This window comes from Anopheles merus, chromosome 3R (assembly GCF_017562075.2).
Source record: "Anopheles merus strain MAF chromosome 3R, AmerM5.1, whole genome shotgun sequence".
Classification (NCBI taxonomy): Eukaryota; Metazoa; Arthropoda; class Insecta; order Diptera; family Culicidae; genus Anopheles; species Anopheles merus.
Genome location: NC_054084.1, coordinates 33118905 through 33142922, shown reverse-complemented (window position 1 = coordinate 33142922; position 24018 = coordinate 33118905). Strand labels below are relative to the sequence as shown.

Genomic DNA, 24018 nt, shown 5'->3' with positions numbered 1-24018 from the left:
GCCTGTTGTACATGTTACAGAAGAAATTATGTATGCTAGACATGCGATAAAGTGAAATCATGTTTTGAAATGTACAGAAGCAAACAATTTGGCAGCCTTGAATCGTTTTTATGATGGTCGTTTTAAGCTTACATTTTTACGCAATGTAATGAAATCGAAGAAACATAAAAAAAAAACATTGAGCTAAATTTAATTTCTATGGACAGCTTGTCCATCCATTACTCAAAAAACATCAATAACATAGGATAAAACGAATATCCTTAAGCTCAATAAATGTTCTTTAAAAGAACCTTACCCTCTGCAGTTCCGCATTAAGCCAAATGCATGAAAAACGGAACACAATTTTAAATTAAAGTGGCCCACACTAGACAACGCAGAACACGTCATAAGCTTTAATTAAATTCTTCACACACGACGAACGTTGCGCCGTGTTTGCCAACTCAATTTAAGTTTTTACCATGTGCAAACTTTTCTGAAACAACACACACACACGCACACTGTCGTTGGCTAGAAATTAAACGTTCCATTCCTGGTGGTGCAAAGTTTAACCCTCCCAGCAATAGTCCCCCGGAGCGCTCGGTGCTGTGAAGCAAAAAAAGAAGCTGGCAAAATATCACGAGTCATTTTCTATTAATCAACGGGTACGGGTAGATTTTTGGGGTGGCAATATTTGCTATTTTCTGATTCTTTTTTCTTTTTTCTGAGTGTACAGTCGCTGGATAAACTTCCCAGGGTGAAAATGTTCCCTAATAGTTATTATCCTTTTGCCTTTTTCTCCCAACTTTAATATCAATCGGATCCGGTCTTGCAGGTCTTTGATTCCGCCATAAAAACAGCGATGAAAAGCAACTTCATCAGCATCGCGCGAAAACAAACATCAATTCAATCGGTCCAAAATTGAATGATAAGTCGAACAGCTTAGAGAGCGAACACACCGCGCCACAGCCAACCAAAACGCCATCTGTCCAACCTTCCGCTCCCCAGTGACAAGCAGATCTTTCCGCTTATCGGCCTGAAGAATGTGCTCACAGGGGCAGAAATCGCAACGCATCAGTTTTACAACTGCTCTACTGTGTGGAGTGATTAGTAGTCTGATTAATCGTGGCCGCGAGTTGCTGATTTCTCTTCACCCGGGTTGTTCCCCTTTTACATGCAAATTAGACCGCAACGATTCGCGAAAGAAAGTTGAGTAAAGCAAGAGCGGCAATAGATTAGCACATTTTTGTGTGCTGTATGCTTTGTATGGCCTGCTTTTTTCGGGCTGAAAGCTGGAAGAACCAGGTGCTAATTGAAGATCGCACCGAGGTGAAAACAAGCTTGTGTCGTTCATTCTGTCCGTTCGGTCTATCCACGTGTGGGGTAGGCCGTCTTGGGGTTGTTTGAAACAGCGTGAACCATTATCGTATCATCATCGTTGATTTATGTTTTTTCTCCAAACGGTTTTACCATAAATGGGAAATAACAGAGGAAGCATCCCATTGTGATTTGTGTTTCTGAAATGGTTTCTAAAATGGTTGAAAACGCTTCCCTGACGGGCTGTTACGGAAGTAAGGCATACGCCTTAATTTAGGCAATGTTCTGATATAACTTTTCGCTAATATCTTCAACTCTAAGCACGAGCAATCCACTTTCAAATGTCACACAACATTAACAAATGCCTCCTTTCTCGCTTCGAGCATAACTTCTAAACCTCCGATTAGCGAAAAATAAAGGAGGAGTTGTTCCCTCCAGGGATGTCCGTGTACGATTTCACGTCAAAGATTTCTCCCTCGCTTGATTCTTTCTAACCCACCTTAACCTACATTTATAACATGTGATTTCGGGTTTCAGGGGGGTTAGCTTGATTCCATACAAAACAGAGATATGTATGTGATAATCGCAAACCCATTCACATCGGTAACATAACTCCCAGATCGATAAGCGCCCCGATCCTGAACGATCGTTAACAGCGAAAAGGGAAAGCATCCACACAAAAGCGCCCAACGCGAGAAGGAAGGGAACAGTAATAAAAGCAGCACACAATGAGATAAAGCGGCAGCTCCACTTTGCGGCCAAAACTCCTCAAAAGCAATCCCCGTTCCAAAACAATGGCATGATTGATTGTGGTACGCTGCTAAACTCTTCGAGCGATCTGCACGGTTCGATCTGCACATGCGATAAACTCTCTGGTACGACCACTCTTTTTATGCCTTTTCTTTTCTTGAAGAAGGTGGACGTCGGTTTGGTTTGAGGATTGAAAATCGCTCAAAAGTCACCTTCTAGAGGCATCGAAGTAGCGGAGGGGTAGGGTAAACATAATCAGCATAACAAACCAGCAGCGTGCCTAAACATTTGCGGACCGACTGTTGATTCGAATGTGAACGTGAGATGCATTCTTGAAGTCTTGGTCGAGCAGTACAAACCCCAAACCAAGGTGTGGCGGTCGATTCGGGTGAAGGGAATGCTTTTTATTGTCACATTATCGTTTGCGTCATAAATTCAGTGTGTGCACCTTTCCCTGCTGTTGCTGCTGCTGTTATGGGGATTACTTTTTATTGCTTTATGTGCGCGATACCTTGGCATAATAAACTGTGCGAGACATATTTGGCGTTTGGAGATACAGCGTTGGTGCTTTTGATTGTGAAAGCACATTAAATCTGAATCGTACACCATGGGGCAATTAGACAAATTAACCTCCGATTACAGGCATTTAGAGTGATTTGAAACAGAGAGACCGTGGTGTAGGCAAAGTTATCGATCTAGAAATTACCCTCAAAATCGTATTAAGCTCCAATCAAAGATGAATTCGATAAACCGAAGATTTCCCTCAAACCAGTACGCCCTCCATCAGGCTCATAAATTCATCCCATTTTGTGCATAATTGAAAATTAATTACACACATTTTTTTCTACCATCCAACAAGAGATACACCTACCTCCTCTGCCCACAACCGATACCCCTTATGATAATCTTTGTGTCCACTTAATCCCGATGCATCTCGAAAGCGCTTTAATTCGCGGTAATGAAGTTGCTCAATTAACAATTATAATTATGTTAATTCTGATGCATAATGATCGCAAATTCTCCGCCACTGCCACCGCCACCGGTCGCAACGAATCGCAAATACCCGTATCGCACCACTACCAACCATCCCAGTTCCTCTGTCAGATGCTCCTTGCAGCAAGCGGGCCAGTTACTTGCCCAGGTCGGGATGAATATTGCTCTTCCATTTTATGCGTAAATACTTCCGCCATCCCCCGACCACGGCAGCACATTTGTACCGACTACTAGAGCGGTAAAAATGATCGATTTAATCCGTAAAAACATTCTCCCTCTCTCTCTCTCGTTCGCTGGGAGGCTTTGGAGTGGAGGAAAAAAACCAGTGAAAGGTGATGAATAAATCATGATTAAATAATTGACTCCCAGCTCATCCAGATTGTACGCCAGCGAACGCATTCGAGTTCTGCGCACAGAGACGCACACACAACGAATAAAAACCCCTTTTTATGGGATGTTTGCACTACAAAATGCGACTCCGAGCAGAAGAAAGTAATACTTTTCCTCACACCGTAAAGTTCTTCCATTGCTTCCTCGCTTCGCGGACAAACGGTATTGAGATTGTATTAATTTTCTAAAGTTATAATTACACCCAGTGGTCCTTTGGCTTTTTTTGCAAGGGGGAAGATAAACGACCACTACCATCCGGTACGGATATCGTTAGCTAACAGCTAAATGATGCTGCTCATAATTACGAGTGCAATGGGTAATACAAAAAAAACGCCGATGTTCCGCATTGCACCGGCGTCTGAGAGCGTGCCAGCAAACTGCCAAGTGCTGCAGTATACCCTGGCCACTGTCTGGGATGAAAGGCAGCTTTTGCTGGCAGCTCTCCACTCCATGCTGGAAGGATATAATCTATTTACAAAGCGTTTTAGCGCAGATCAGGAAGTACTTCTGCGTGGCTACATGTTGCTGATGTGCTGGATATTAAAATTCATGCAAAAATGGTGAAGGAATATCAATTTAAAGACATTTTTTCACGAAAAAAGACTGCTGGCTTAAAAAAAAAGAATTAAACTTTAAATGTGATGAAAGCATTCCAACACATCGACATCGCACATAAAGCCCAATATTCCAAATCCCACACAAAAACACGGTGGTACGGTGTTTTAATCTGCACATCAGCAAATTCTTGCTCCCCGCGCTGCAGAATAATTCAATTATGTCCGGTCGCCACACGCGCCCTGCAAATCCGGGTACGAGTACTCGAAGTTGACATAAATCCACCACACTCGATCGGGGGAAAGCATTGGTGGGAAAAATCAAGCAAGCGTATGAACGTGTTATCGACGAGGATTCATTGTGACGACCACACACAAACGGACAAACGGTCCCCGAATTGTCTCTGTTCATTTATTCATACCAAAGTGGGTTCGAAATGGTCAAACTCTGTGTATGTTGACACCATCCTGCAACCTCCACAGCCGGCGGCGGTGGTGGTGGACAAATAAACTTTCCAGCATCGTTGCTGATCGAATTAACCACTGCAGCTGCAGCGAGCAGCGGAGGAAGAAGGAAGCGTGATTTGCGACCAGAAGCGAGCGTTCGAGTTATCGATATTTATCCAGTGCAGTGCGCGCTGCTGTACCAATTTGTCAATATGTTTGCCAGTTTTGGATGTCAGCTGAAGCATCGGAAAATGTCAACCATTTTCCAACGAAACAGCAAACGAAAGAAGGGAAAAATAACGCTACTACCCCGATGTATGCATTCAACTTTCTTGTTGACATCGTGCGAGAACTGCATCCAATTTTCAACACAACTTGTATACACTCCGTTCATCCCCCGCGGGTGGTCTCTGGATGCCAACAAACGAATGCCAATGTTTGAACATCATCAGGCACATATTTATAATCCATTCGTTTTGCGGGGACAGCTCTTGACAGGTTTTACCGCCAAAACCCGCCCGGCGGGATGGGAAGCCGTTGAAGGATGTTGAGGTTGATGAATAAGTTGCTATCTTCCGATAATAATGGGAAACTATGTTATTGGGCTCTATTTTCTCATTGAATGAATATTGAGATAGAAAGCAATATCATGATCAGTCAATATTGAAAATGTAAACATAAAATCATGTTCAGAAACGTTAAGACTAACTTCTCACTGCCAACAGTCAGCGACTTCATCCAACAAACCCAACAGTCGATGATGGCAGAAAAACGACGCTAGAGCTACCAGCTGGAACGACCAACTAAATAGGCAGAAATAACAGACATTCGATGGAACATAATCAAAAACTCGTACACACTCGTCCCGACCTCCAGACTGCTGCGCGTTCATGTTCAACAAGAGATTCGGGACGATCTCGTGCTCGTCATCCTCATCATCATCGTCGTCGTCGTCGTTGGCAACGATCCAGTTTCGTTCCGTCGTCAAAATCCGGCTTTAATGGTCGTCGTCGTTGTGTGTCGTCGTGTCGGTTCCGGCCAAAGACAAATCAAATTATACGGCCACGGAGGACGAAGAAATCATTGGGCAAATGGGACTAGAGAGTGAGAGGTAACCTCCTTGTTCGATAGGGCGGGTGGAGAATGATTTTACTATTTTACCTCCCAACAGCCTCCCCCACCGAAACAGGACGGGATTGGAGGAACAGGGTTTGTCGGATTAAGTTTGCAGATTGCTGGGAAATTCTTTCTCCACCCGCGCGAGCAACATGCTGCGAGGATACCGTTGTCTCGAGTGGTCGATGTCGGACGGATTTTGGGGAGGCTGTCGGAGCAAATTTATAAACTCTTCGTATGAAGAACCTACGAGAGATCGGGCAGTGTAGAGTGGTTGACATGGGATCTCGACAGTCTCCTGGTGGAGGTGTACTGCTCCGCTTGTCGTCACGTACCCTGGGTGTATCGGGAGAATCGCGGACATATTTATTAGGCGAGAAATGTGTTTGTCCGTTTTGTGTTGCTGTTGCTGGACCACTGATTTTAGCTGCCAACGCTTTCTCCCCCCGTCTCCCGCATGGACCCTTCCGATGAGGGCTGATTTATTTAGTTGTTTATTCTTTTTGTTTCCTTTCCTTGGACTACGATCACTAGACGCGAGGTGGGCACGATTTGGTTCGAATTTCATCCCGTTGCTGGTCTGCTGGTTTGACCCCTGGTTGATGGTGGTGGTTTGTGTTTGCTTACCGACAACTCGCCCATAGTAACATCCGAAAAATCTGGCCGTGTAAAACTCGTGACCTACCACTCCGAGGAAAGAGCGCGGAGGAGTACAAGAGATCTTAACCTTTCGCAACATTCGCCGTTCAGTGTGTCCATGCTTCGCCCGGATCCGTGTACTCCGTGTGTTCCGAGGTGAGAAATATGTTATGCTCCCGGCATGCCGATGTTGGCTGATTTATTTCCCCGGGTGCGTATGTGTGTGTGTGTGTGTGCGGGTGCGATCGAGGCGAGTGTCATTGAACTAACGAGGATTCACTGCTTCACCAAGCACCGACCAGGCGGGTATGTGTGTATGTGGTTTTTAATGCCGCCTGTAACGTTTCAAGGCTACGGCGGCTCGTACAGCTCGATCGATGGCCGGCGCCCCGGCGATACCGATCGATACGAGACGCACAGCTCTATTCCTTCGGTTTCCCCGGGTAGGGCTGACCAAGCGCTCCCGACATGTGGTTTCGTAATTTTCACTTTCTCACGCAATTTCTCACCACCGGAGGAGCGATGGTGGAGGCAACGAGATTTATCGCATAATTTGATTTAAATTACACTTCCCAATACCAAGTGGTACCAAGCCGCCGCTGCGCCAGGCTGCCGATAGACTGCTCCCTTGTGCATGGACACTTTAACTGGACACGATGTGCAACCAGGCCTGGGGACTGGTTCGATAGACTTCGATAGCTGACTCTATCTCTCTCTCTCTCTCTCTCTTGCTCTCTCGCTGCCAATTACGATGGCCGCAAGCGTTTTGATTAGCATCCCTCAGCTCAGGTTGCATTCGGTACGGACTGCCAACCCTGCCAAACACCTTCACTTCGTACTTTTTATCGGTGCAAATTGGCTTTCTGCAAGCGGCGGAGAGTGAGCGAGCAGTCAGGGAAAACGGAAGCTAGATACACCGGAGCAGCAACACAAGCAACAGCACCACCACCAGCAGCAGCAGCAAATCTGGCCAGCGGGCAATAAAACTTCAATACACCGTCCACTTCATTCCCAGCCGCCTGTCGGTGGTGCAATAAGCAACTCAACAGCGATCGACACCGGCGACAAAAAGGCTGTGCGCCCGGGTTTAATTAAAAGGCAGCACGACATGCAAAAGGCCGACAAGCAAACGGCAAGACCCGGTGTGATTTCTTAGCTCCAGCAGGCTTACCAAGCACACGGCGTCTGATGCAGCTTTTACGATTGCAGTTGGAGCAGAGCGCGTCTTACAACAAGTTAGCGAAATCGATGGCTCTATTGGGGTACCACCACCAGTGGCAAATCCCCGCCTTAGCACTGCCTCTGCGGCAGGCATCGAGCGTTGAGCAATAATTCATGTCACCTTTTTAATGCATCAAACAGCGACATTGTTGAAGAAAATTGGTTAATGAAGGGGAAAATAAAAATAAACATGGGCGCGTCTGGGCAGGGTTGATTGGATGATGCGACAGACGGCGTTATCTCGCTTATTACTATTCATGTATGCACTCTGTGCATCAATCTGAGCGTGTAGTTCTTCTAATGGAATGATTTATGTCATCGCATGTTAATATGATATCCAATCAAATTGCCTAATTCTCCTCCTACGGGAGTTGGTGTGTGTGTGTGTGTGTTGCCATGAATAACATAAACCTGCTACAAAGGATACAGCCAATCTGCAATCTAAGAGCGCCTCATCGTCTCGAGAGCTGCTTCAGGTTATTATTGGACATCGTCGTTACCTGGGTGGAGTGAAAGTGTCATCGATTGAATATTGATAAGTACTTCGATTTCCCTCCATAATTGATAACTCCTCGGGCTGCAGATTGCTGGTCTACCGGCAAGTCCACTGTAGTTATCGTAGACATCAGTGCACAATTTGCCATCAGACACTGGGACCTCGGGCGCATTCCGAGCGTGGGAGATGATGTCAGGAGTGATAAATTGGAGATTGATTTCCATTTCAACGGGCAACGATTGAGTCTTCGTTCCCCTTTCACTCTGGTTAGCCTTGGGACGTTTTCAGCACCTACTGCTGCTTTAGCCATTAAGCCCCAGCTCGGTACACTAGCTAGCGTTCTGAGTGGTTCCGGGACGGAGATGGATTAGATAAAATAACCCATGTGCCTCGGTAATTATCGACCCTGATAGCACGTTGAATCCAGCTCAAGATAGTCTCAGTACTGTGTTTCACTTGTGCTTGTGTGTTCCAGTGTGAGATGGGCAATGATAGTGAATATGAAACTCATTGCCGGCGTCCTTGCATCTGATCAAGGATAATGCTTCATTCTGATGGATACGTACAACTACAGATTGAATTATAACACTATAAAACAACTTCTTTATAGTAAAGGATTGTGGTGAAAGAGGTTTAATTATTAGAATAGAACACAATCAAGAACAACTCAAGTTGAAATGACACTCGCGTGAAGAATATTTGAAAAGCGATAAGAGTTTCAAAATCGATAAACTCTTTACCACTCGTCTATTTACTCTCATAGAGAAGATTTTCTCCTTTTCTCCTGCTTCATAGCATGCCCAATTTCGCCATTAAATTAATAATTGCGAAAGTTGTGTATGCACAGCTCGACGATTCTAGCATGAAGATACGCAAACGTACGAGATGACTCTGTTCAAGCCTAAATGTTTTGTCGAATAGTCACTGGAACGAACAACTTTTCCAAGCAAGTTGGAAAGGACGAAAGACACACACTACACTCTCTTTTGGTCATTAATTTTGCATACTCTACACTCAACAGTACAACAAGTTTTGCGTTGAGATGAATGTTTGGAGGTAAGGTAAGTACATATTTCCTGGAAAAATATCAAAGCATTGCTGCCTCTCTCTCCAAAGAATCCGAATGGATCGATATAAAGTCGTTCTTTGTTCACCTACACTATGCTTGTGCTACCAGAAAGCCTCGTCCAAGGAGTTGTTTCAAATGAAGATATACACACATTTGAAATATTCAGTGCAAAGCCTAAAAGCATTGCGTGCATTGGAAGGTGATAACGGGCGAAGGGCGCTTCCGCAGAAAGTATGTGCAATTTTAATTGATTTTAACTGTAACCAACACCGATCGTTGATGCCGAAAGCCTGTAAACCCGTTGAATGATACGCTTACTTTCTCTACCCAATCCGGGAAATTAGTGTGGATGATTGTTTGTTGTGGTCAATCAAAGCGAAGATGCTTTCTAATAGACACCCTCGCCCACCATCCTGTTTGGAATGCTTTCATGCTTCCGTTTGTCCATCACGCTTGGTTTAAGCTGTGCAGGCCAAACGATCGGCAGAAGCTGCTTGCAGAGTGCAAACGTCGGAATGCATTTCAAGTCCCACGTCATGCCGTCAAGCATTCCTGCAAAGGGCAGAGGCGGCAGCCAACCCGTTCCGGCTAGACATTCGTCATCTTTTGGAGAACGGCGTTTGCTGGTTTTGGTGGATGATGCTCATGATGAGCAACCAACAACAAAGGCATCCTGCTTCCTCAGGGATGCTCAGCAAATTGCAGCAAAACCAGTGGCACACTGGAGTCGACAATGATGAATGCACATGCACGGAATGGAGTGGGATTGAAGCAGTTGGAGCCCACATAAAACCCCGTAGCCCGAGCCCGGTTCAAAGGCTCACTTGCTTCCTGTGGCGGAAGTAATTTAATCCTTCTCTTCCGCTTCCATCTCACCGGTCTCGGTATCTGAACGCTCCACCCCGAGACAGAGATGTTGGTGGTAAATATTGGTCGTGAAAATGGAATCGAAGCCACTAACCTAGTGGCACAATGCTATCTGTGTGGAGTACGCCCTCAAGTAAGGCTCAAGGCGCTTACGCTTCTCCAAAGGCTTCCTATGGGCGTGCGTGTGTGTGTGTGTGGGCACAACGCCTTCATATTGGTTCGTATAATTAACATAATGAAATGAAATGTTAGTCGGTTTGATTGCTGTGCCGTGCGTCATTGATGCATCGATGTCTAACGGGACTGAACGTACGCCTTGAGGATGTGGGCACCAAGGTACTCCACCCGAGCCGTCAATGATGATGATGATGATGCCGTTGACGTTGGAATTTAGTTCCGGGCTGGGGCGGGGTGTGTATTTGTTTGGAATTTGATGGTTAGATTATATGCCCCATGTTCGGTGGTTTGCACTTACCGTAGAACCAGCATTTTGCTTCACCAAAGCGTGGCCTCAAGTACGTATCGTTGCTGTCCGGCAGGTTGTCTAGAATCGCCGCCACGCCGGCAAAGACCAGCGGGCCACCCCACGCGTACACCTCGTAGATGCGCAGCCGACAGATTTCCTGGCTTTTCTCCAGTGACGTTGGCCGTAGATCACTGTGTGGAGGAGAAGAAGAGGGAGGGGGGAAATATTATAAATACCAGACTATAACCACTGACCACTAGCACTATCCCTGACGTATACACACACTCTGTCTATTGCCAGATTTCTGTATCATTGCCAGGCATACACACACACTGTGTGCTCGACGAAATCGACGGAAAAGATAAATAAAGAGACATGCATGCATGAATAAATAAATAGTTTCACCGACTGGCTGCCACACGCTGCCTCAAACACTGGCTGGCTGGCTGGCTGGCTGCAGTAGTATCGTCCTCATTGTGACGGGGTAATGCTGCATCAGCGATTGGGATGGATTCCGGCTGATGCTGCCAGACTGCGCCACTGTCTGCGTATGCGGAAAATGAAGCTTTTCCGGGAGATTGTCCACACTCCCCGAGAGAGGTGTAGTGGAGCGTACCCGAGATCAGTAAATGAAGTGCTAACAGTGCAAAGCTACCAAATGAATGGCAGAGGTGTTGGCAGAGCACAGGCGAACGAAGCAAATCGGTTGAGTGAGCTTTAAGTACCCATTCTTTGCGCTGCGCCGATGGGAGGGGATGTGAAGATGCAATTGAGATACTTCCAGTAGCACTACCTGATTTGGATTTTATAACGTACAAACTGCTTTATTTAGAGCACTTTCTGTGCAAACTCACTATGTTGAGCACTGCAGATGTATCTATTTCCAAAACTAAGAACCAGAATTTGATTACTCACATCACTACTACGAGCAGCAGCAAGTAGAACAAAATTAACCAACCGGCCAAATGAGCACACCACAATTGATTGGCTCGCCAGGCAACAGCAACCTTTGTCTCTCGTTTGCGAGTTGAACGGATCTCAACAAATATACAAAACACGAACACACACACACCACAAAGCTAGGCAAGTGCCTTAAATATTTAATCTTGCTTTTAGGACTCAATCCAAGAAGGAGGGAAATTGCAATCGAAAGTGTTTCATACACTAGAAGTGCTTTAAGTGCGCCGGAACTTGAAACACTGATCAGCGATGTTATTCGTTCTTATCATCGGTTCGATTCGATTCGGGAAAGTAACAAATCAGAGGAAAAAACAGAGACTGTGCTTCGTTTTTTTGCGGGCATTGCAATGGATGTCTGGAAGAACGTAGATACCACCGGAAGGAATCAAATGGAAAGCCAGAATTCCGCTCCTGGCATGCTATCGTCGGTATGATTTATTCAAATGTTGTGCTCCTCCCAATATCTCACATCCGTTTTTGGCAGATTTTTGCTTTGGCGTATGCTCTCCATTTAGGGGAAGTTGTTCGAGTGGAGACAGTTTTTTTGGGAGAAGACTTTTTGCCATTTCTTCTGAACTTGTAGATTTTTTCCTCTCCTGCTAGATGTTTGATAAGAGTTTTTTTCAAGATGTTACCTTCGTCCTGCCATCATGTTCTCCCATCCTCATAACTTCGCTAAAGTGGGCACTACTGAAGGCACATCCGACTAAACTAGTAACGACGTTATCTCATACTTTTTTTTGGGAGAACGGTTTGCAATCCCGGACGCCCTTTGGGACCGTTATGAATTGCATTTCACAACGTTTTTGGAAGCTTTGATTTCCGGTTGTGTCTTGTGGGGTGTGTTATGAAAGCACCGCTGCAGAGTGTTGAAACACTGCTGCACCATCATCAAACGCATACGTAAGCTCGGGAGATGCTACAACATCCTTCTCTATGTGGAGGATAAAAAAAAACACACATACAGAGAGTTCCGTGACCATTGGTCACAGTTCGCCCTGAACATCCGAGGTTGATATGGGACGAAATTTATGAAAATTTATGATCGAACAGCGCGGGACGACACACCCGGAAATGGATCCAACAAACGCGCTCGGTGCTTTTGGGGATGGTTCTTCCCGAAAGACCGAAAAATGTGAGAATATGGCATACCTCGATGCTTCTCACACCCAAGAGGGACTCCCAAGACCGTTGCTTACTTGGACGGGGGGGTTCAATATTTGAGTGAAAATTGTGTTTTATTAGAAATTCGGCACCATTTGGTTGCATGATTTATGGACGGCACGTGAGCTTCGAGAACGTCCGAAAAGGCTACACACACGGGCTCAAACGTCTGATGCTGCTTTTGCACTTTTCCAATGCGAACACGTGATAAAAGTCAAACACATGCACACACACACAGGCAAACTAATGAAGTTTCTTGCAAGATGTTTCCGTGATGTCGGTAAGACAAGCTTCGAACCGACGACAGGAGGGCATCATGCCCGTCAAGAGGAATGTCTTACGTACCATTAATCATAGCTTTGTGATGTTATCTCCTGGAACTACACACAGCTACACAAAGAAGAAGAGGAGCAGGAAACCACTTGGGAAAGTGCTCAGATTTGCATATCAATCGATAAATCGTGTGCCACACTAATTGTGTGCCACAAAGCCTGCCTGCCTGCCCAACGACTTCTGGGCCGGGGGAAATTGTGCCGGAAATTGAATTCTAACCTCACACAAAGGCACAAAAGCATACCCTGCACGGAAATGAATTAGAAGCTGAAAGGCATTCTCCGGCAGTTTTATGCGGCTTTTTCCACACACTTCCTCGGTCTTAAAGCGTTGCAATTAAATGAACACGTCGCCACGACGGCGGTGGAAGATGGTTTTGCAATGCATCTAAACTCACCAAGGCCACCACAGCGTCGCCACCAACTTGTCCATCGATTCGCGATCGAAACGGCGATCATTGAACCGTGGGGCTTTGGCCGTCGGTTCGGTTTCGATTTTCACACGCCAATGTCGGTGGATGTAGAGCTCTGTGTTTGTGTAATTCTTCGCTTGTCGTCGAGTGTAGACACCGACACACCACGGAGCAAAAGAGTTATGCGGTGTGAAGTTACGAAATTTTTATTGCACATTACGAAACAACCGAAGGGCGAGAATCGATCGAACGACACTTTTCTTTCGCCGGAACCATTAACCATGCCTTTTGCTAATGGTTTTGGGGGGTCGATAAATTCTGTCCACTGAAGAGGAAGAAGGAGTGGGCCCGCGTACCGGCCGATGAGCAGAACGTCCTACCTTGGCATATCACAAATCACACGCCCCGAGAGGTGGAATTCGATCGCCTAGTGTACACGAATCAAACGTCAACACTATGTCGATGAGGTGCGAACGAACAAATGACATCGAGCATTGGTTTAAGGAAGGGGTTTTTGAGGGGAATTTCATGCCTTTACGAAATTGCCCCAATTGTACCTAAAGGACCTTTATATACTTTGAGTTATCTATAAAATTTCGAAACGTTATTTTAACTCATAAGCATTTGCATTTTTACGTGAAATTGGAATGAAATTTTTAGTTATCGCTGACTTGCTTCATAATATTCTAACCAACCAACCAGCAAATTGCATAACTCCTTCCCTTCATCAGCCTTCAGAACAAAATGGCAGCTGCATTTACGTTTTAATTGCCACAATCAAATCTACCAGCCACGACGGACAAAACAACCGAGCAATCAATCACAAGTTTGTAGTGGTTCTTCGTTTCTACCTCCTACACTACCACACCACAGCAATGATGATTGACTTTCAACACTTTCTGCGATGGTTCTAGCCGTTCGAAAGGGACCTTTTCTCCGCAGATGGCAGAAGCCTGGAAGAAACCTTACTTTCCTGGTCCAATAAACTCTTAACTCATTCATCCGTGGTGTCAGTTTAACGAGACATTTCTTCATTTCGTGCGATGCGGTGCGGTGGGAGACGAACCGGTGCCGGAAGAGTTGGCTCAAATTACTTGTAACAACTTTCAGCCCAACAAGTAGTGCCAGCCCGAGACACTATTCTAGCGTCGGCGGCGGTGGTGTAATGGATCATGGTTGTACGATTATTCTGTGTCGTGGGATGTTGATGATGTTGATGCTGATGGTGAGGATGATGAATTTCATCCCTTGCAGTGTAGGAGGGAAATACCACTTCTTAAGTAAACGAATTAATTAATTTAAATTTCCCTGCACAGCAACGCTCGCAGTGTTCACGCCTGTGCTTATTTACTCACGAAACAGATTCTCTAATTGTCGCACTCTTTGCCTCGATGCGATAAAGGGAAAAGGAATAAATATTGGGGGTTTAGGAGGAAGAGAGAGAGGATGAAGGGGCAAGCTAAACCAGGACGAACAAGCAGCAAGAAGTGCCTCTTTTCACGCGCCTCCAGTGCAATTATAGTTGAAGAGAAAAGGAAGCGGAGGAGTTGAATAAGAAATCCCGTTCCACCATTTTTGCAAAAGTTCTTCCGGCATTCTACGACTCTACGGCGGTGGTTGAGGTGTAGCTGTGCTGCCCCGAGCAGGAAACTATCGGCCCGCTCGGTGGCTGCATTTTGCCCACCGGGCGGGAATGGGTCGAGTTTTATCAATTAAAACATTTTAAAATTGTACAAGTTTTAATTAAAAGCGAAAACAGTCTTCACGCGACCACCGACGGCACGACGATCGCGTCACGACGAGTGCTTTATTTCCCACTTTGTGCGCCAAACTTTGTGTCGGCGAAGCGGCACCGGGAGCGAAGATCGTTACAGTTACCGATTTTCTGTGACGATGTCTCAAGTGTTCTGGTTTTATTTCTGCCCGTTTGAAAGTTATCATCCTCATCCTCGCTTCTTTGCAAGTGTTCCGGCTGTAGTGTACCAGCGCTCTGGAAGCTGCAAGCTGTGGTATGCACAAAGACAGCCTGGATACAGCCTGGTGCTGGTTGCCCTGGTGTTGTTGCACTAACCCTGCGGGATGTAAACAAGTAAACGCGAGAGGGCAGAAGTTATCTTTACTTCGTTCGAGTTACATTTCGAATAGTTATGCGGATACCAGTGTAGACAACAAACGACAAACACCGTGCACGAATGTATTCGGCGACGGAAAGTTATTTGCGTGAAAACGAATGGAAAAAGCCGGAACAGCAGTGTCCATGTCAACTAGCTTACGGGCAGCGAAAAGCTAAATAACATCACAAAAGAATGTAACGTATTTTTGTAGCGGGAGCAGCAAAAGTTTTCCTGCAAAAATCCAACCAGACTGTCACGTACACGACAAATACAAAACAGACTTCAACGAACTGTATGCTGGAACCGAATAACAGGGAATGGATTACAAACAATTTTAAAAACTTATTTTAACACTTTTGTAGCTGTCGCATCGATTACAGTCTAGCCATTGGAAGACTTGGACAACAAAAACTCTATTGGAGCCGAGAATAAGTTAAAACGATCGTTCTTATAGCAGATGAAGTAGAAGATCGCATAACAAAACTTACCCAACGGGATTGCAGTGATTGGATGTTTGTGATCCAAACTTTCCTTTGTACATATTTATCAACAAGGGTTTAAATTCCAAAAACACGCATCTTGATCTGAAGAACGCAATCGCCCATTATAAATCCATTCCAAAACCCTCCCCAAATGATGATCTCCCCCTGTAACATATTTATTCATCGGCATGCGCATTGTTGCACTCCCCACTTTCGGAGTGCCCTGCGCTCGTCGATCGCGATCATCGGTCGATGAAATCGATGCTATTAAAGCAGCATAAATCAACCAAAGCGACGTGTTCATTTACGATACACCATTTCTGATCCCGGACGCCCTTTCCCGCGGAGACGGTTACAGGTTTTTACCAAATAGTCAACGTGTGTAGGATGAAGAATGCGTAGGATCCACGGGCATCGCAACCATGGTGCAAGCGCGTTTAATCCTAAATGAAGATCGGTGCTATTAAGGGCCCATTATGAAATGGGAGGAAAAGGGGGTAGATGCAAGATCGCTTCACAAAATGCATGAATTCCAATGTTTTATTGTTCAATTTGTAGCTCTTTGTCAGGGACACATTTGTCAAAATAGAATTACTAGATATGCACTCTCTCTCTCTCTCTGTCTCTCTTTCTGTCTCTCTTACGCTCGTGCTAAGCTTTATAAAGCGCGGCTTTGAAGATTACAGATTCTATGAAATCCTATCAAACATCTCGCCCCTGCAACTGGAACTTTGAGCATGGCGTTGGTGAAGTGGATCGCCATGTAGTGCGCACTCTGTCTTCAGGTGTGCCCCTATCCTACCAGGTGCGCGTACACAGGTGGAAGAAGACGGAGAGTTCAATAACCGAAAGTAAACGAACCGTTAAATCTCATCATTTACGGTCAATTTCGGTTTGGGGTCCCCTCTTCAAGAGGGCAGCTTCAAGAGAGAATGAACAAAAGGGCAATGATGCTGCTGCTGCTGCTGCAATGGAGAAGAACATCATGACGATTCTGGTTTTTGGTAGCTAACGAGCGTCTTTTTGAAAGACGCTCCAGCAAGCGAGTGAAAGCGTGACGTTGAAACTTGCCGCTCGGCTCAGAACGGCATCGAGAATGAATCTTAATTTGATTAAAAAGTGAAATGCAGCAAGAACGGAGACGAACAAATCACAGGGCGGATTGAGGTGATCAATATCTTGAGGAAACTACCGCTAGATTGCAGGCCCCTTGCTAAGGTTACGGGCGTGAACCTCACAAACCGGTTATGTTGAACACATCAAAGAGTCTCCCTACGCATCAAGTTTTTTTTTGGGAGACGCTAATGACGCAACACTAAGGCCACGAAATCAAGAGCAATAATCAGCTCCATCGAGTATCACTTTCGAGACGTCTGAGGTTCGCTTTATTACACACTTTAGACCATTCTAGTCATAAGAATGATAGATCGAGGTATCATTTGAATGATACCGTTAGACAAACCAACACTTTCTCTTTTCAGATACAAAAGAGTCTTTAGCCTCGAGAATTGCCTTCCACTGTAACATCCCAAATAGAGGAAGCATCACTCTTCTCGATTACTAGAATTAAGCTTAATGCCTGCGGATGTTTCGCTGAAGGCTGCACATCGTGACATCTCATTTAATGTGGATTTTGATGAGCAAAATGGCTAATTCAGAAGAAGCAAGGCCCCCGAGACACGTTAATTTGCAAAACAAACCACAAAACCTCACCCGGCGGGTTCGTGCTTTCGTTTGGATTCGTTTTTAATGACAGGGCTGGCACGGCAATTAAACCCGTCCATTGGACAAAGGGATGCTTCAGGAAGATATGCGGCGATGGGGACAAATTCAAACTCATTATTGGAGAAGATGGCACATACACACACAGACAGTGATTGGAGATGTCTCGTTTTTAACCACTCACCGTTTTATTCCTGGACACACATTTCCTGGAACTTTATGTATCGCTTTGTACCGGGCATGCCAGCCACGTGAACTCCGTTCTAGCCCGTTGGCGTGAATCTTTGCACCCTATCTTGCCCGGGCAGTATGAAGCGTACTCAGACACGATGAATTGGCGGTTATAAAATGTGACAATAAAATTAAAATTATTGCCACCATAAATGTGTGACCAGCAGAAGGAATTTTCTATCCAACTGCTGCTGCTGCTGCTGCTGCTGCGGCGGCGTGATCGTCGGTGGGGTTTTATCACACTCTCCAGAAACCGGGAAGGGCTTTCGCTTTCGCCGCCACAGGGAAGGTCAGGGTTTTTTTTGCAGATACCCGGACAGGAGGCAGGCTTTTGCGCTTTGCGTTTAACTTCAACCGGAAACGATGCCTTCGAAGGGTGGGAGAGATAGTGAGCGTCTCCTGCGGAGAAAGGTCACGGTTCATTGTGAGGATACATTATGGCGGTAGGACCAATAAAACCTCAACCCCTCTCAACCAGGGAATCTTGCCTTGCGAAACTCCACCACGAATGGAGCAGAAGCTCAACGATGGTTATCGTATTTATTGTTGGGTGCTGCTGTTTTCGTTCCACCAGTTTGAGTTTGAATGCTAAATCACGCGTCCCTCGGTCGGACGTCGCTCGGACGGATCCCCACTAGCACTATGATGAATGTTTCCTGCTTTCAGGGTTTTGATGCAATTTTTCAAATGAAAGAGAAACGTTTCTTCCTGATAGTAGAAGCGGAGTGGTATAAAAATGAAATCGAATCGAAGAAATTATACAAAAGACTACGATTGGGGGGTTTTTTCGCAGCATATTGTGAAAGTGAAAATTTCCCTAAGCAGTACTTTCACCACCAAAGTTGCGTCATGTCCTTTAAGTTTCGTTTTTCGGCCGTTATTGGGAGGATAATGTTGGGTGAAATGAAGTTGGGGAGTTCTTATGAATGCCATTTTAATGCTCTCTTGAATAAGTAAAGACATTGTAATTTAGGATAGCGATGGAAATTCAATAATTTCCAATTAAGAATTGCAATTTATTGAAACATCATCTACGAAATAACCTTCCCAACTTCAGATTGTTCTTCCCTGTGGGAAGTGGGCAGGTACGACAAATCAATATGTCACACAAAATACATTCAACGTTACCACCAGATACATCACGTCACAATTCACCGCGCTCCGTCGATATGATGCGCTCTCGGGTCTTGTCGATTGGAAACAATTAGATTATTTGCAAATAATTATCAACACCCGAGAGTGAAATTGGCTTTAATCCAATTAACCAAACCACCGACCGTCCCGGGACCACGACGGCCCGCTCCCAAGTGAGACCGGTACAAATTGCATTTCGACCGGAAATGTGCACAACATTCAGCCAACCATCAACCATACCATATCGTTCTTGCTCGCTCCGTTCCGGTGCAAAACGAAGACGACCGATTAACTTTAATGTCTCAATGTGGTTTGGTCGTCACCGTCGTGTGGTTATTGTGTGCTTTTCGTGGGGTGGTTTATTGTTTGGCTAGGATGATTTGAACGTTTGCTAGGCATTTTGCAAACGGGGTGCAGGGGCTGCAGCAAAAGCACTCTTGCATCGGTGTGGACCGATTTCTAGCACACAGGGCACACGCAACAGGACAGATTGCTCGCTTTCAGTTTGAATAAGAATTTGATTAATCTAACTTAATTGAATTAAGTTAGCGCTCTGCCCTGGCGCTCGGCACATGCTCCCAGCTGATTGATCGCGAAGAAAGCAGAACGGTGCGTGCGAGAGAGAGAGAGCGCTGTGACACCCAATTTGCCTTCCAGCAGTAGGGCCTTCTGTGCCGAAAGTATGTGTCTCAAATTTGCATTCAAATCGTGGTCGGAACGAATCTCGGTCGCGTGCCTTTGCGCCCCTCCCTCAGGGGTTGGTACACGGTTGGTACATTCGATGGAGTGCAAATTTCAATTTATTTAAATCACAGCACCACAATCACCACGAAAGGCGGGGTGACGTATGATCCAGGAGTGATGAAACTTCACCCATGATGGTGACATGTGTTTTGATTTATGAACGCGGTTGTGGTGGTAGGTACAGTGGCTGGAAAGGTTTGGTTGCCGTGTGTGTGTTTTTTTAAAGAGCACCAAACAGAGCTCAAACTGACGAGGTTTGTTCGTTTCGCTTATGGTAATTTAATCACTGACATGCTAATAGAGGGAGTAGGATTTTGCTAAACAGTTTGCCCTCTCTCCCGAGCGAGCCTTTCCCAAACAGTAACGCCCCACGCAAACGATCCTTCAAACACAGGCGGCTTTAAGAGCACCGGGTTCGTGGCTCTGGCAAAACCCAACGGCCAAAGAAAGTTCATGCCCTTCGGTATACACTTTGTGCGCAAAAAGTGGATCACTAGCGTGTGGGCTGTCTGGGTGTAAATGAGTATCCAAACAACGGGGGCACCGGGGTTTCCATTAGCAAGCGATACATCCGGATGCACCCACCCGGTTCAAAGTACTTAGCTAACGCTCTCTATATATGGACCTTTGCCCGTTCACACAATTAGCAGCGATACACACAGCGATACAAACACACCGCCCGCCGGACGAACGTAAAGGAAAACTTCCCAAAACCACGACACCAACGGCTCTTCTCGCGCGGTACGCTGTTCCACATCCGGGGTCGGGCTTTACACACTGTTCTGTAACGTTACGAACCCGTCGGATACTGAGGTCGGATCGTATGTCGGATGAGGGTTTTGCTTGGTCGAACGTGCGTCTTTATTTACACAAAAGTCGATCACCGACCGGGAGGACTCTGTTCGGCGGTTTCTCTTTGTGGTGTGGTACACTGGTGAAGAGCTGGCCGGTTGGCTGTAACGATACACGTGGCAAGAGTTTGTGTCCGGACACAAACCGAGAGAAAGAGTGGCTGCTACACATTTCACTGCAAACTGCACACACTCCAGGAAATGAGAGCAAAAAGTCGTTCTTCACCCGTTCGTTTGACTTTCCTCGCATATTGGCGACGGCGAGTGGGCATATTTGGCATTCCGTTTGCATTATGAGAAAATGTTGGGGAAATTCTGAAACGGTTTTTGTGCCAGTACAACAGACAGACAGCTCCGGAGAAGCGCCAGGAAGCCGGGTGGGAAGTTGCAAACATGGCTCCGGAAGCTTCATGAATGAAAGTTGTAAATTGGTCGACTTTCTCCATGACATTCTGGAGCGGAAATTTTACCGAGACGATGAATATCCTGAACCGTTTAAGCTGAAACCTGCTGGATTACCGTCGGCTTTGGTCGACAAGGGGATTTCAGACACTTTTTTTGGGGGGTGAAAAGCGCTTTACACTGGCATCGAGCCAACCGATTAAAGCTGAACTCGTCACCGGAGACATGGAAATGAATTGAAAGAGTGGACTAATTAGGAGCTGCTCGGTTAGATGTCTTCCGGAACTTCTTCTTTTTTTTACTTTTTTTGCCCTCGTGATACTTCCCTTGTTCTGGGTGCCATGTTTGATGATGCACTACCATTTGCATACCATTCAGGCGTGGGACTTTCCATCGGGCGTAGGGATGGTTTATAGGTACAACTGGATCGTTCTCCCTCTTTTCTCTGCAGCAAAAGATACCAAAACCAAAGGCACGTTTTTCCAACCGATTTGCATATTTTTCTTCCACAATTTCGTTATCTCACTCTAAGGACATGGCTTGTGGTGGTGGTGGTGACGGTCGAAACCACTACCCCGATCTCCGAGTGACAGTTACGCGGTCTGAATGTGTTTAAGATAAACCGATTCCTGTGGTGCCTTGGAGTTGCAAACATTAAGGGCCTGCGCCGGGAGAAAAGGCACTCAAAGTGTGTAACATTAAAGCCACTCGGCGACACTTTAAGCACGAAAATAAATGCTGCCCAAACAGTACGCCAAGATGCAGTAAAATGTTTGCTGATTCTAATGGCACCTTCCGTCTGCAGCTCGTCTAACATTGGCTAACATGGCCACCTTCTTCTGAAGTGTGCAAACGAACCGAAACACGAGACTCGGCATCATCGGAAGCTATGCAAAACATAAACAACTGTGCAGGAGAGTGCACAAGATAAAGCAATGGCGTGACGTTCAGTCTACATGTGTGTGTGTGTGCGTCTGCTTGAGTTTGCAGTTGTCGCATTATTTCTGCGTTATAATTCGCCGTAACGAAGAACGGAACGTACATTCCGAGTGTGCAATGATTCGCTTCAAATGCTTGAACTTTTCACGGCCATTTGCAGAGGTGATTATTTATCAGATCTCTCTACAGTGGAGCAGGGTCTGTCTTGATGATGGATCATTTTAAATCAATTAAGTTAAGTCATGCAAGCATTAGGTCGCATCAGTAAAGGAATGGTGATAATTTGGTGCAATTTGTCGTTTGTAATGTTTCGTAGAGGACATAACTATCATAACAGTCAAGAACTTCTGACACTAAAATGCATTCTGAATTTAGATCACTTCGAATGATTGCACCTAACTACGTTGTAGTTATCTTCAAAATTCATCCTTTGAAGAATCGTAGAATAAAAGCACATGACATCAGCAATGGTTTGGCATTAAACGAGCGACAGATTTCGGCAACATCAAACGGACGATGGATGATGAAAAATGTTTCATCGTCGAGCGTATGACGCTCACTGTTCGCGACCCACATCATCACAATCTGCCCTGGCAGAGCAAGCACGGAAGCATGTCACAACCCATATTGATCTTTTCATTGCAGAAATGCAGGCGAAAACGGTACCGGTCCTGCTCGCTACCAACATCGTCCTTGAGCGCCAAATTGGAAAATCTAATTATGATAAAGTCAAACACTCGCCCCGGGAAAGCTTTTTCAGTTCCGGGTCTGTTCCTTTAAGGACACCCTCGAGTTCGCTGATGTCGTGTGCCATGGGATGTTGTTTGAAAAATTAACTCCAGAAGGCTTTCTGTCGCTTGTCAAAACGCGGTGCTTTTGGAAATGGGTTTTGATATTGGATTAGGTTTGAGTTCACAGAGTGAAGTGACGAGCGTTTCGGGTACGGTGATAATTCTTCGCCGAAAGGGAAGTACGTTGACCAGTTCCAGTGCACACGTGTAGCACGGTCGATGAACCGTGTGGCAGTAGCACACATGATCCCGTTCGGATTTCCCATCTATTCGGGACGGCATATCAGTTTGGTATCACTGATCAAACAACTGTGTTCTGAGGAGGGGGGGGGGGCATATACAAGGCGTCAGTCAGCACCTCGTCAGCAACTCTAGGATTGAATTCATTCCGATTCATATCAATCAAAATGCACCCCATTATTGAACTGTTGAATTGGTACGATCTTAGCACACACTAGAAATAGGGACAATGGATGATAAGAAGAGTATCTACCGATCGTAATTCCAGTGCATTAGAAATCTTGAAAACTACTGATAAAGCATTAGCATCTAATACCCAATATCAAAATGGGTAATATTCCATTCCACGAAGAACCGTCCAAAATGCCCCGGAGGCATCAACCACGTGTAGCACGTGGTGTGTTCTTGCGTCTCTCTTGATCCGGTTCTGCCGATAAACACACACGTTTTGTGTGCCGGTTGTTGCCCTGTTCTTCCGCCTTGACGGCGTGTGCTGCTGCTGCTGTTCAGTGAACTCCAGAAAACCGTTAAAAACGTAACTCACGGTCGTCTAGCAGACGCAACGACATGGCCACTGACTTGATTTCACGCAGACGCGATCACAAGAAGACGGAGAAGGGAATGGAGAGGGTGGTGGTAGTGCGCTTTGTTTGTCCGGTACAGTTTGAACTCGCTTGCGGTATAGCAACAGCAGCAGTGGTGGTGGTGGTGGTGTCGGCAAACAGTCGATCACTTCCCTAACCTATATTCGAAAAACACAGACCACAGACACGAAATGGAGGGGAAACGATTCGATCCGGTCTGGACGTGATCGTGATGCGTAACCGGTGATAATGCGTAATGAAGTCAAACATTTAGGACTTTGTAGCTAGTGGTGGTTCGACATGTATGGGGTTATATTTACGGAATCTTTCTTTGAAGGCAGTTTGAAGAAGCGTCGTCAAAACTCACCTGAAATGAGGAGGAAAACGATAAAAACGAAATTAACCTCAATGGACACAGTTTTATGCTCTAAAGGAAGGATTTTAATAATTTTGTTTACTTCAACATCATCTCGTACTATTCCATCCGTTTTTTTTTTCAACTGATTTGCCTCCTCAAAATAGAAATGTAAACATTGGGTAACTCATACTTCCCGCTTTTCGGACCAATCTGGTACAACCACTTCGCTCCATTAACTCACTCAAATCGCGCAAAC

At 45.6% G+C, this 24018-nt stretch overlaps 1 protein-coding gene across 5 annotated transcripts in view; it reads right to left on the bottom strand.

Annotated features, from left to right (window-relative positions):
* LOC121597913 (probable G-protein coupled receptor Mth-like 1) overlaps positions 1-24018 on the bottom strand; it is a 153229-nt gene that overhangs the window by 18475 nt on the left and 110736 nt on the right. For all 5 annotated transcript variants that reach the window (XM_041924226.1, XM_041924230.1, XM_041924227.1 and 2 more), the window contains exon 5: positions 10311-10492. In XM_041924226.1, coding sequence (XP_041780160.1) covers positions 10311-10492 — 182 coding nt within the window. The remainder of the gene's footprint in view (positions 1-10310; positions 10493-24018) is intronic.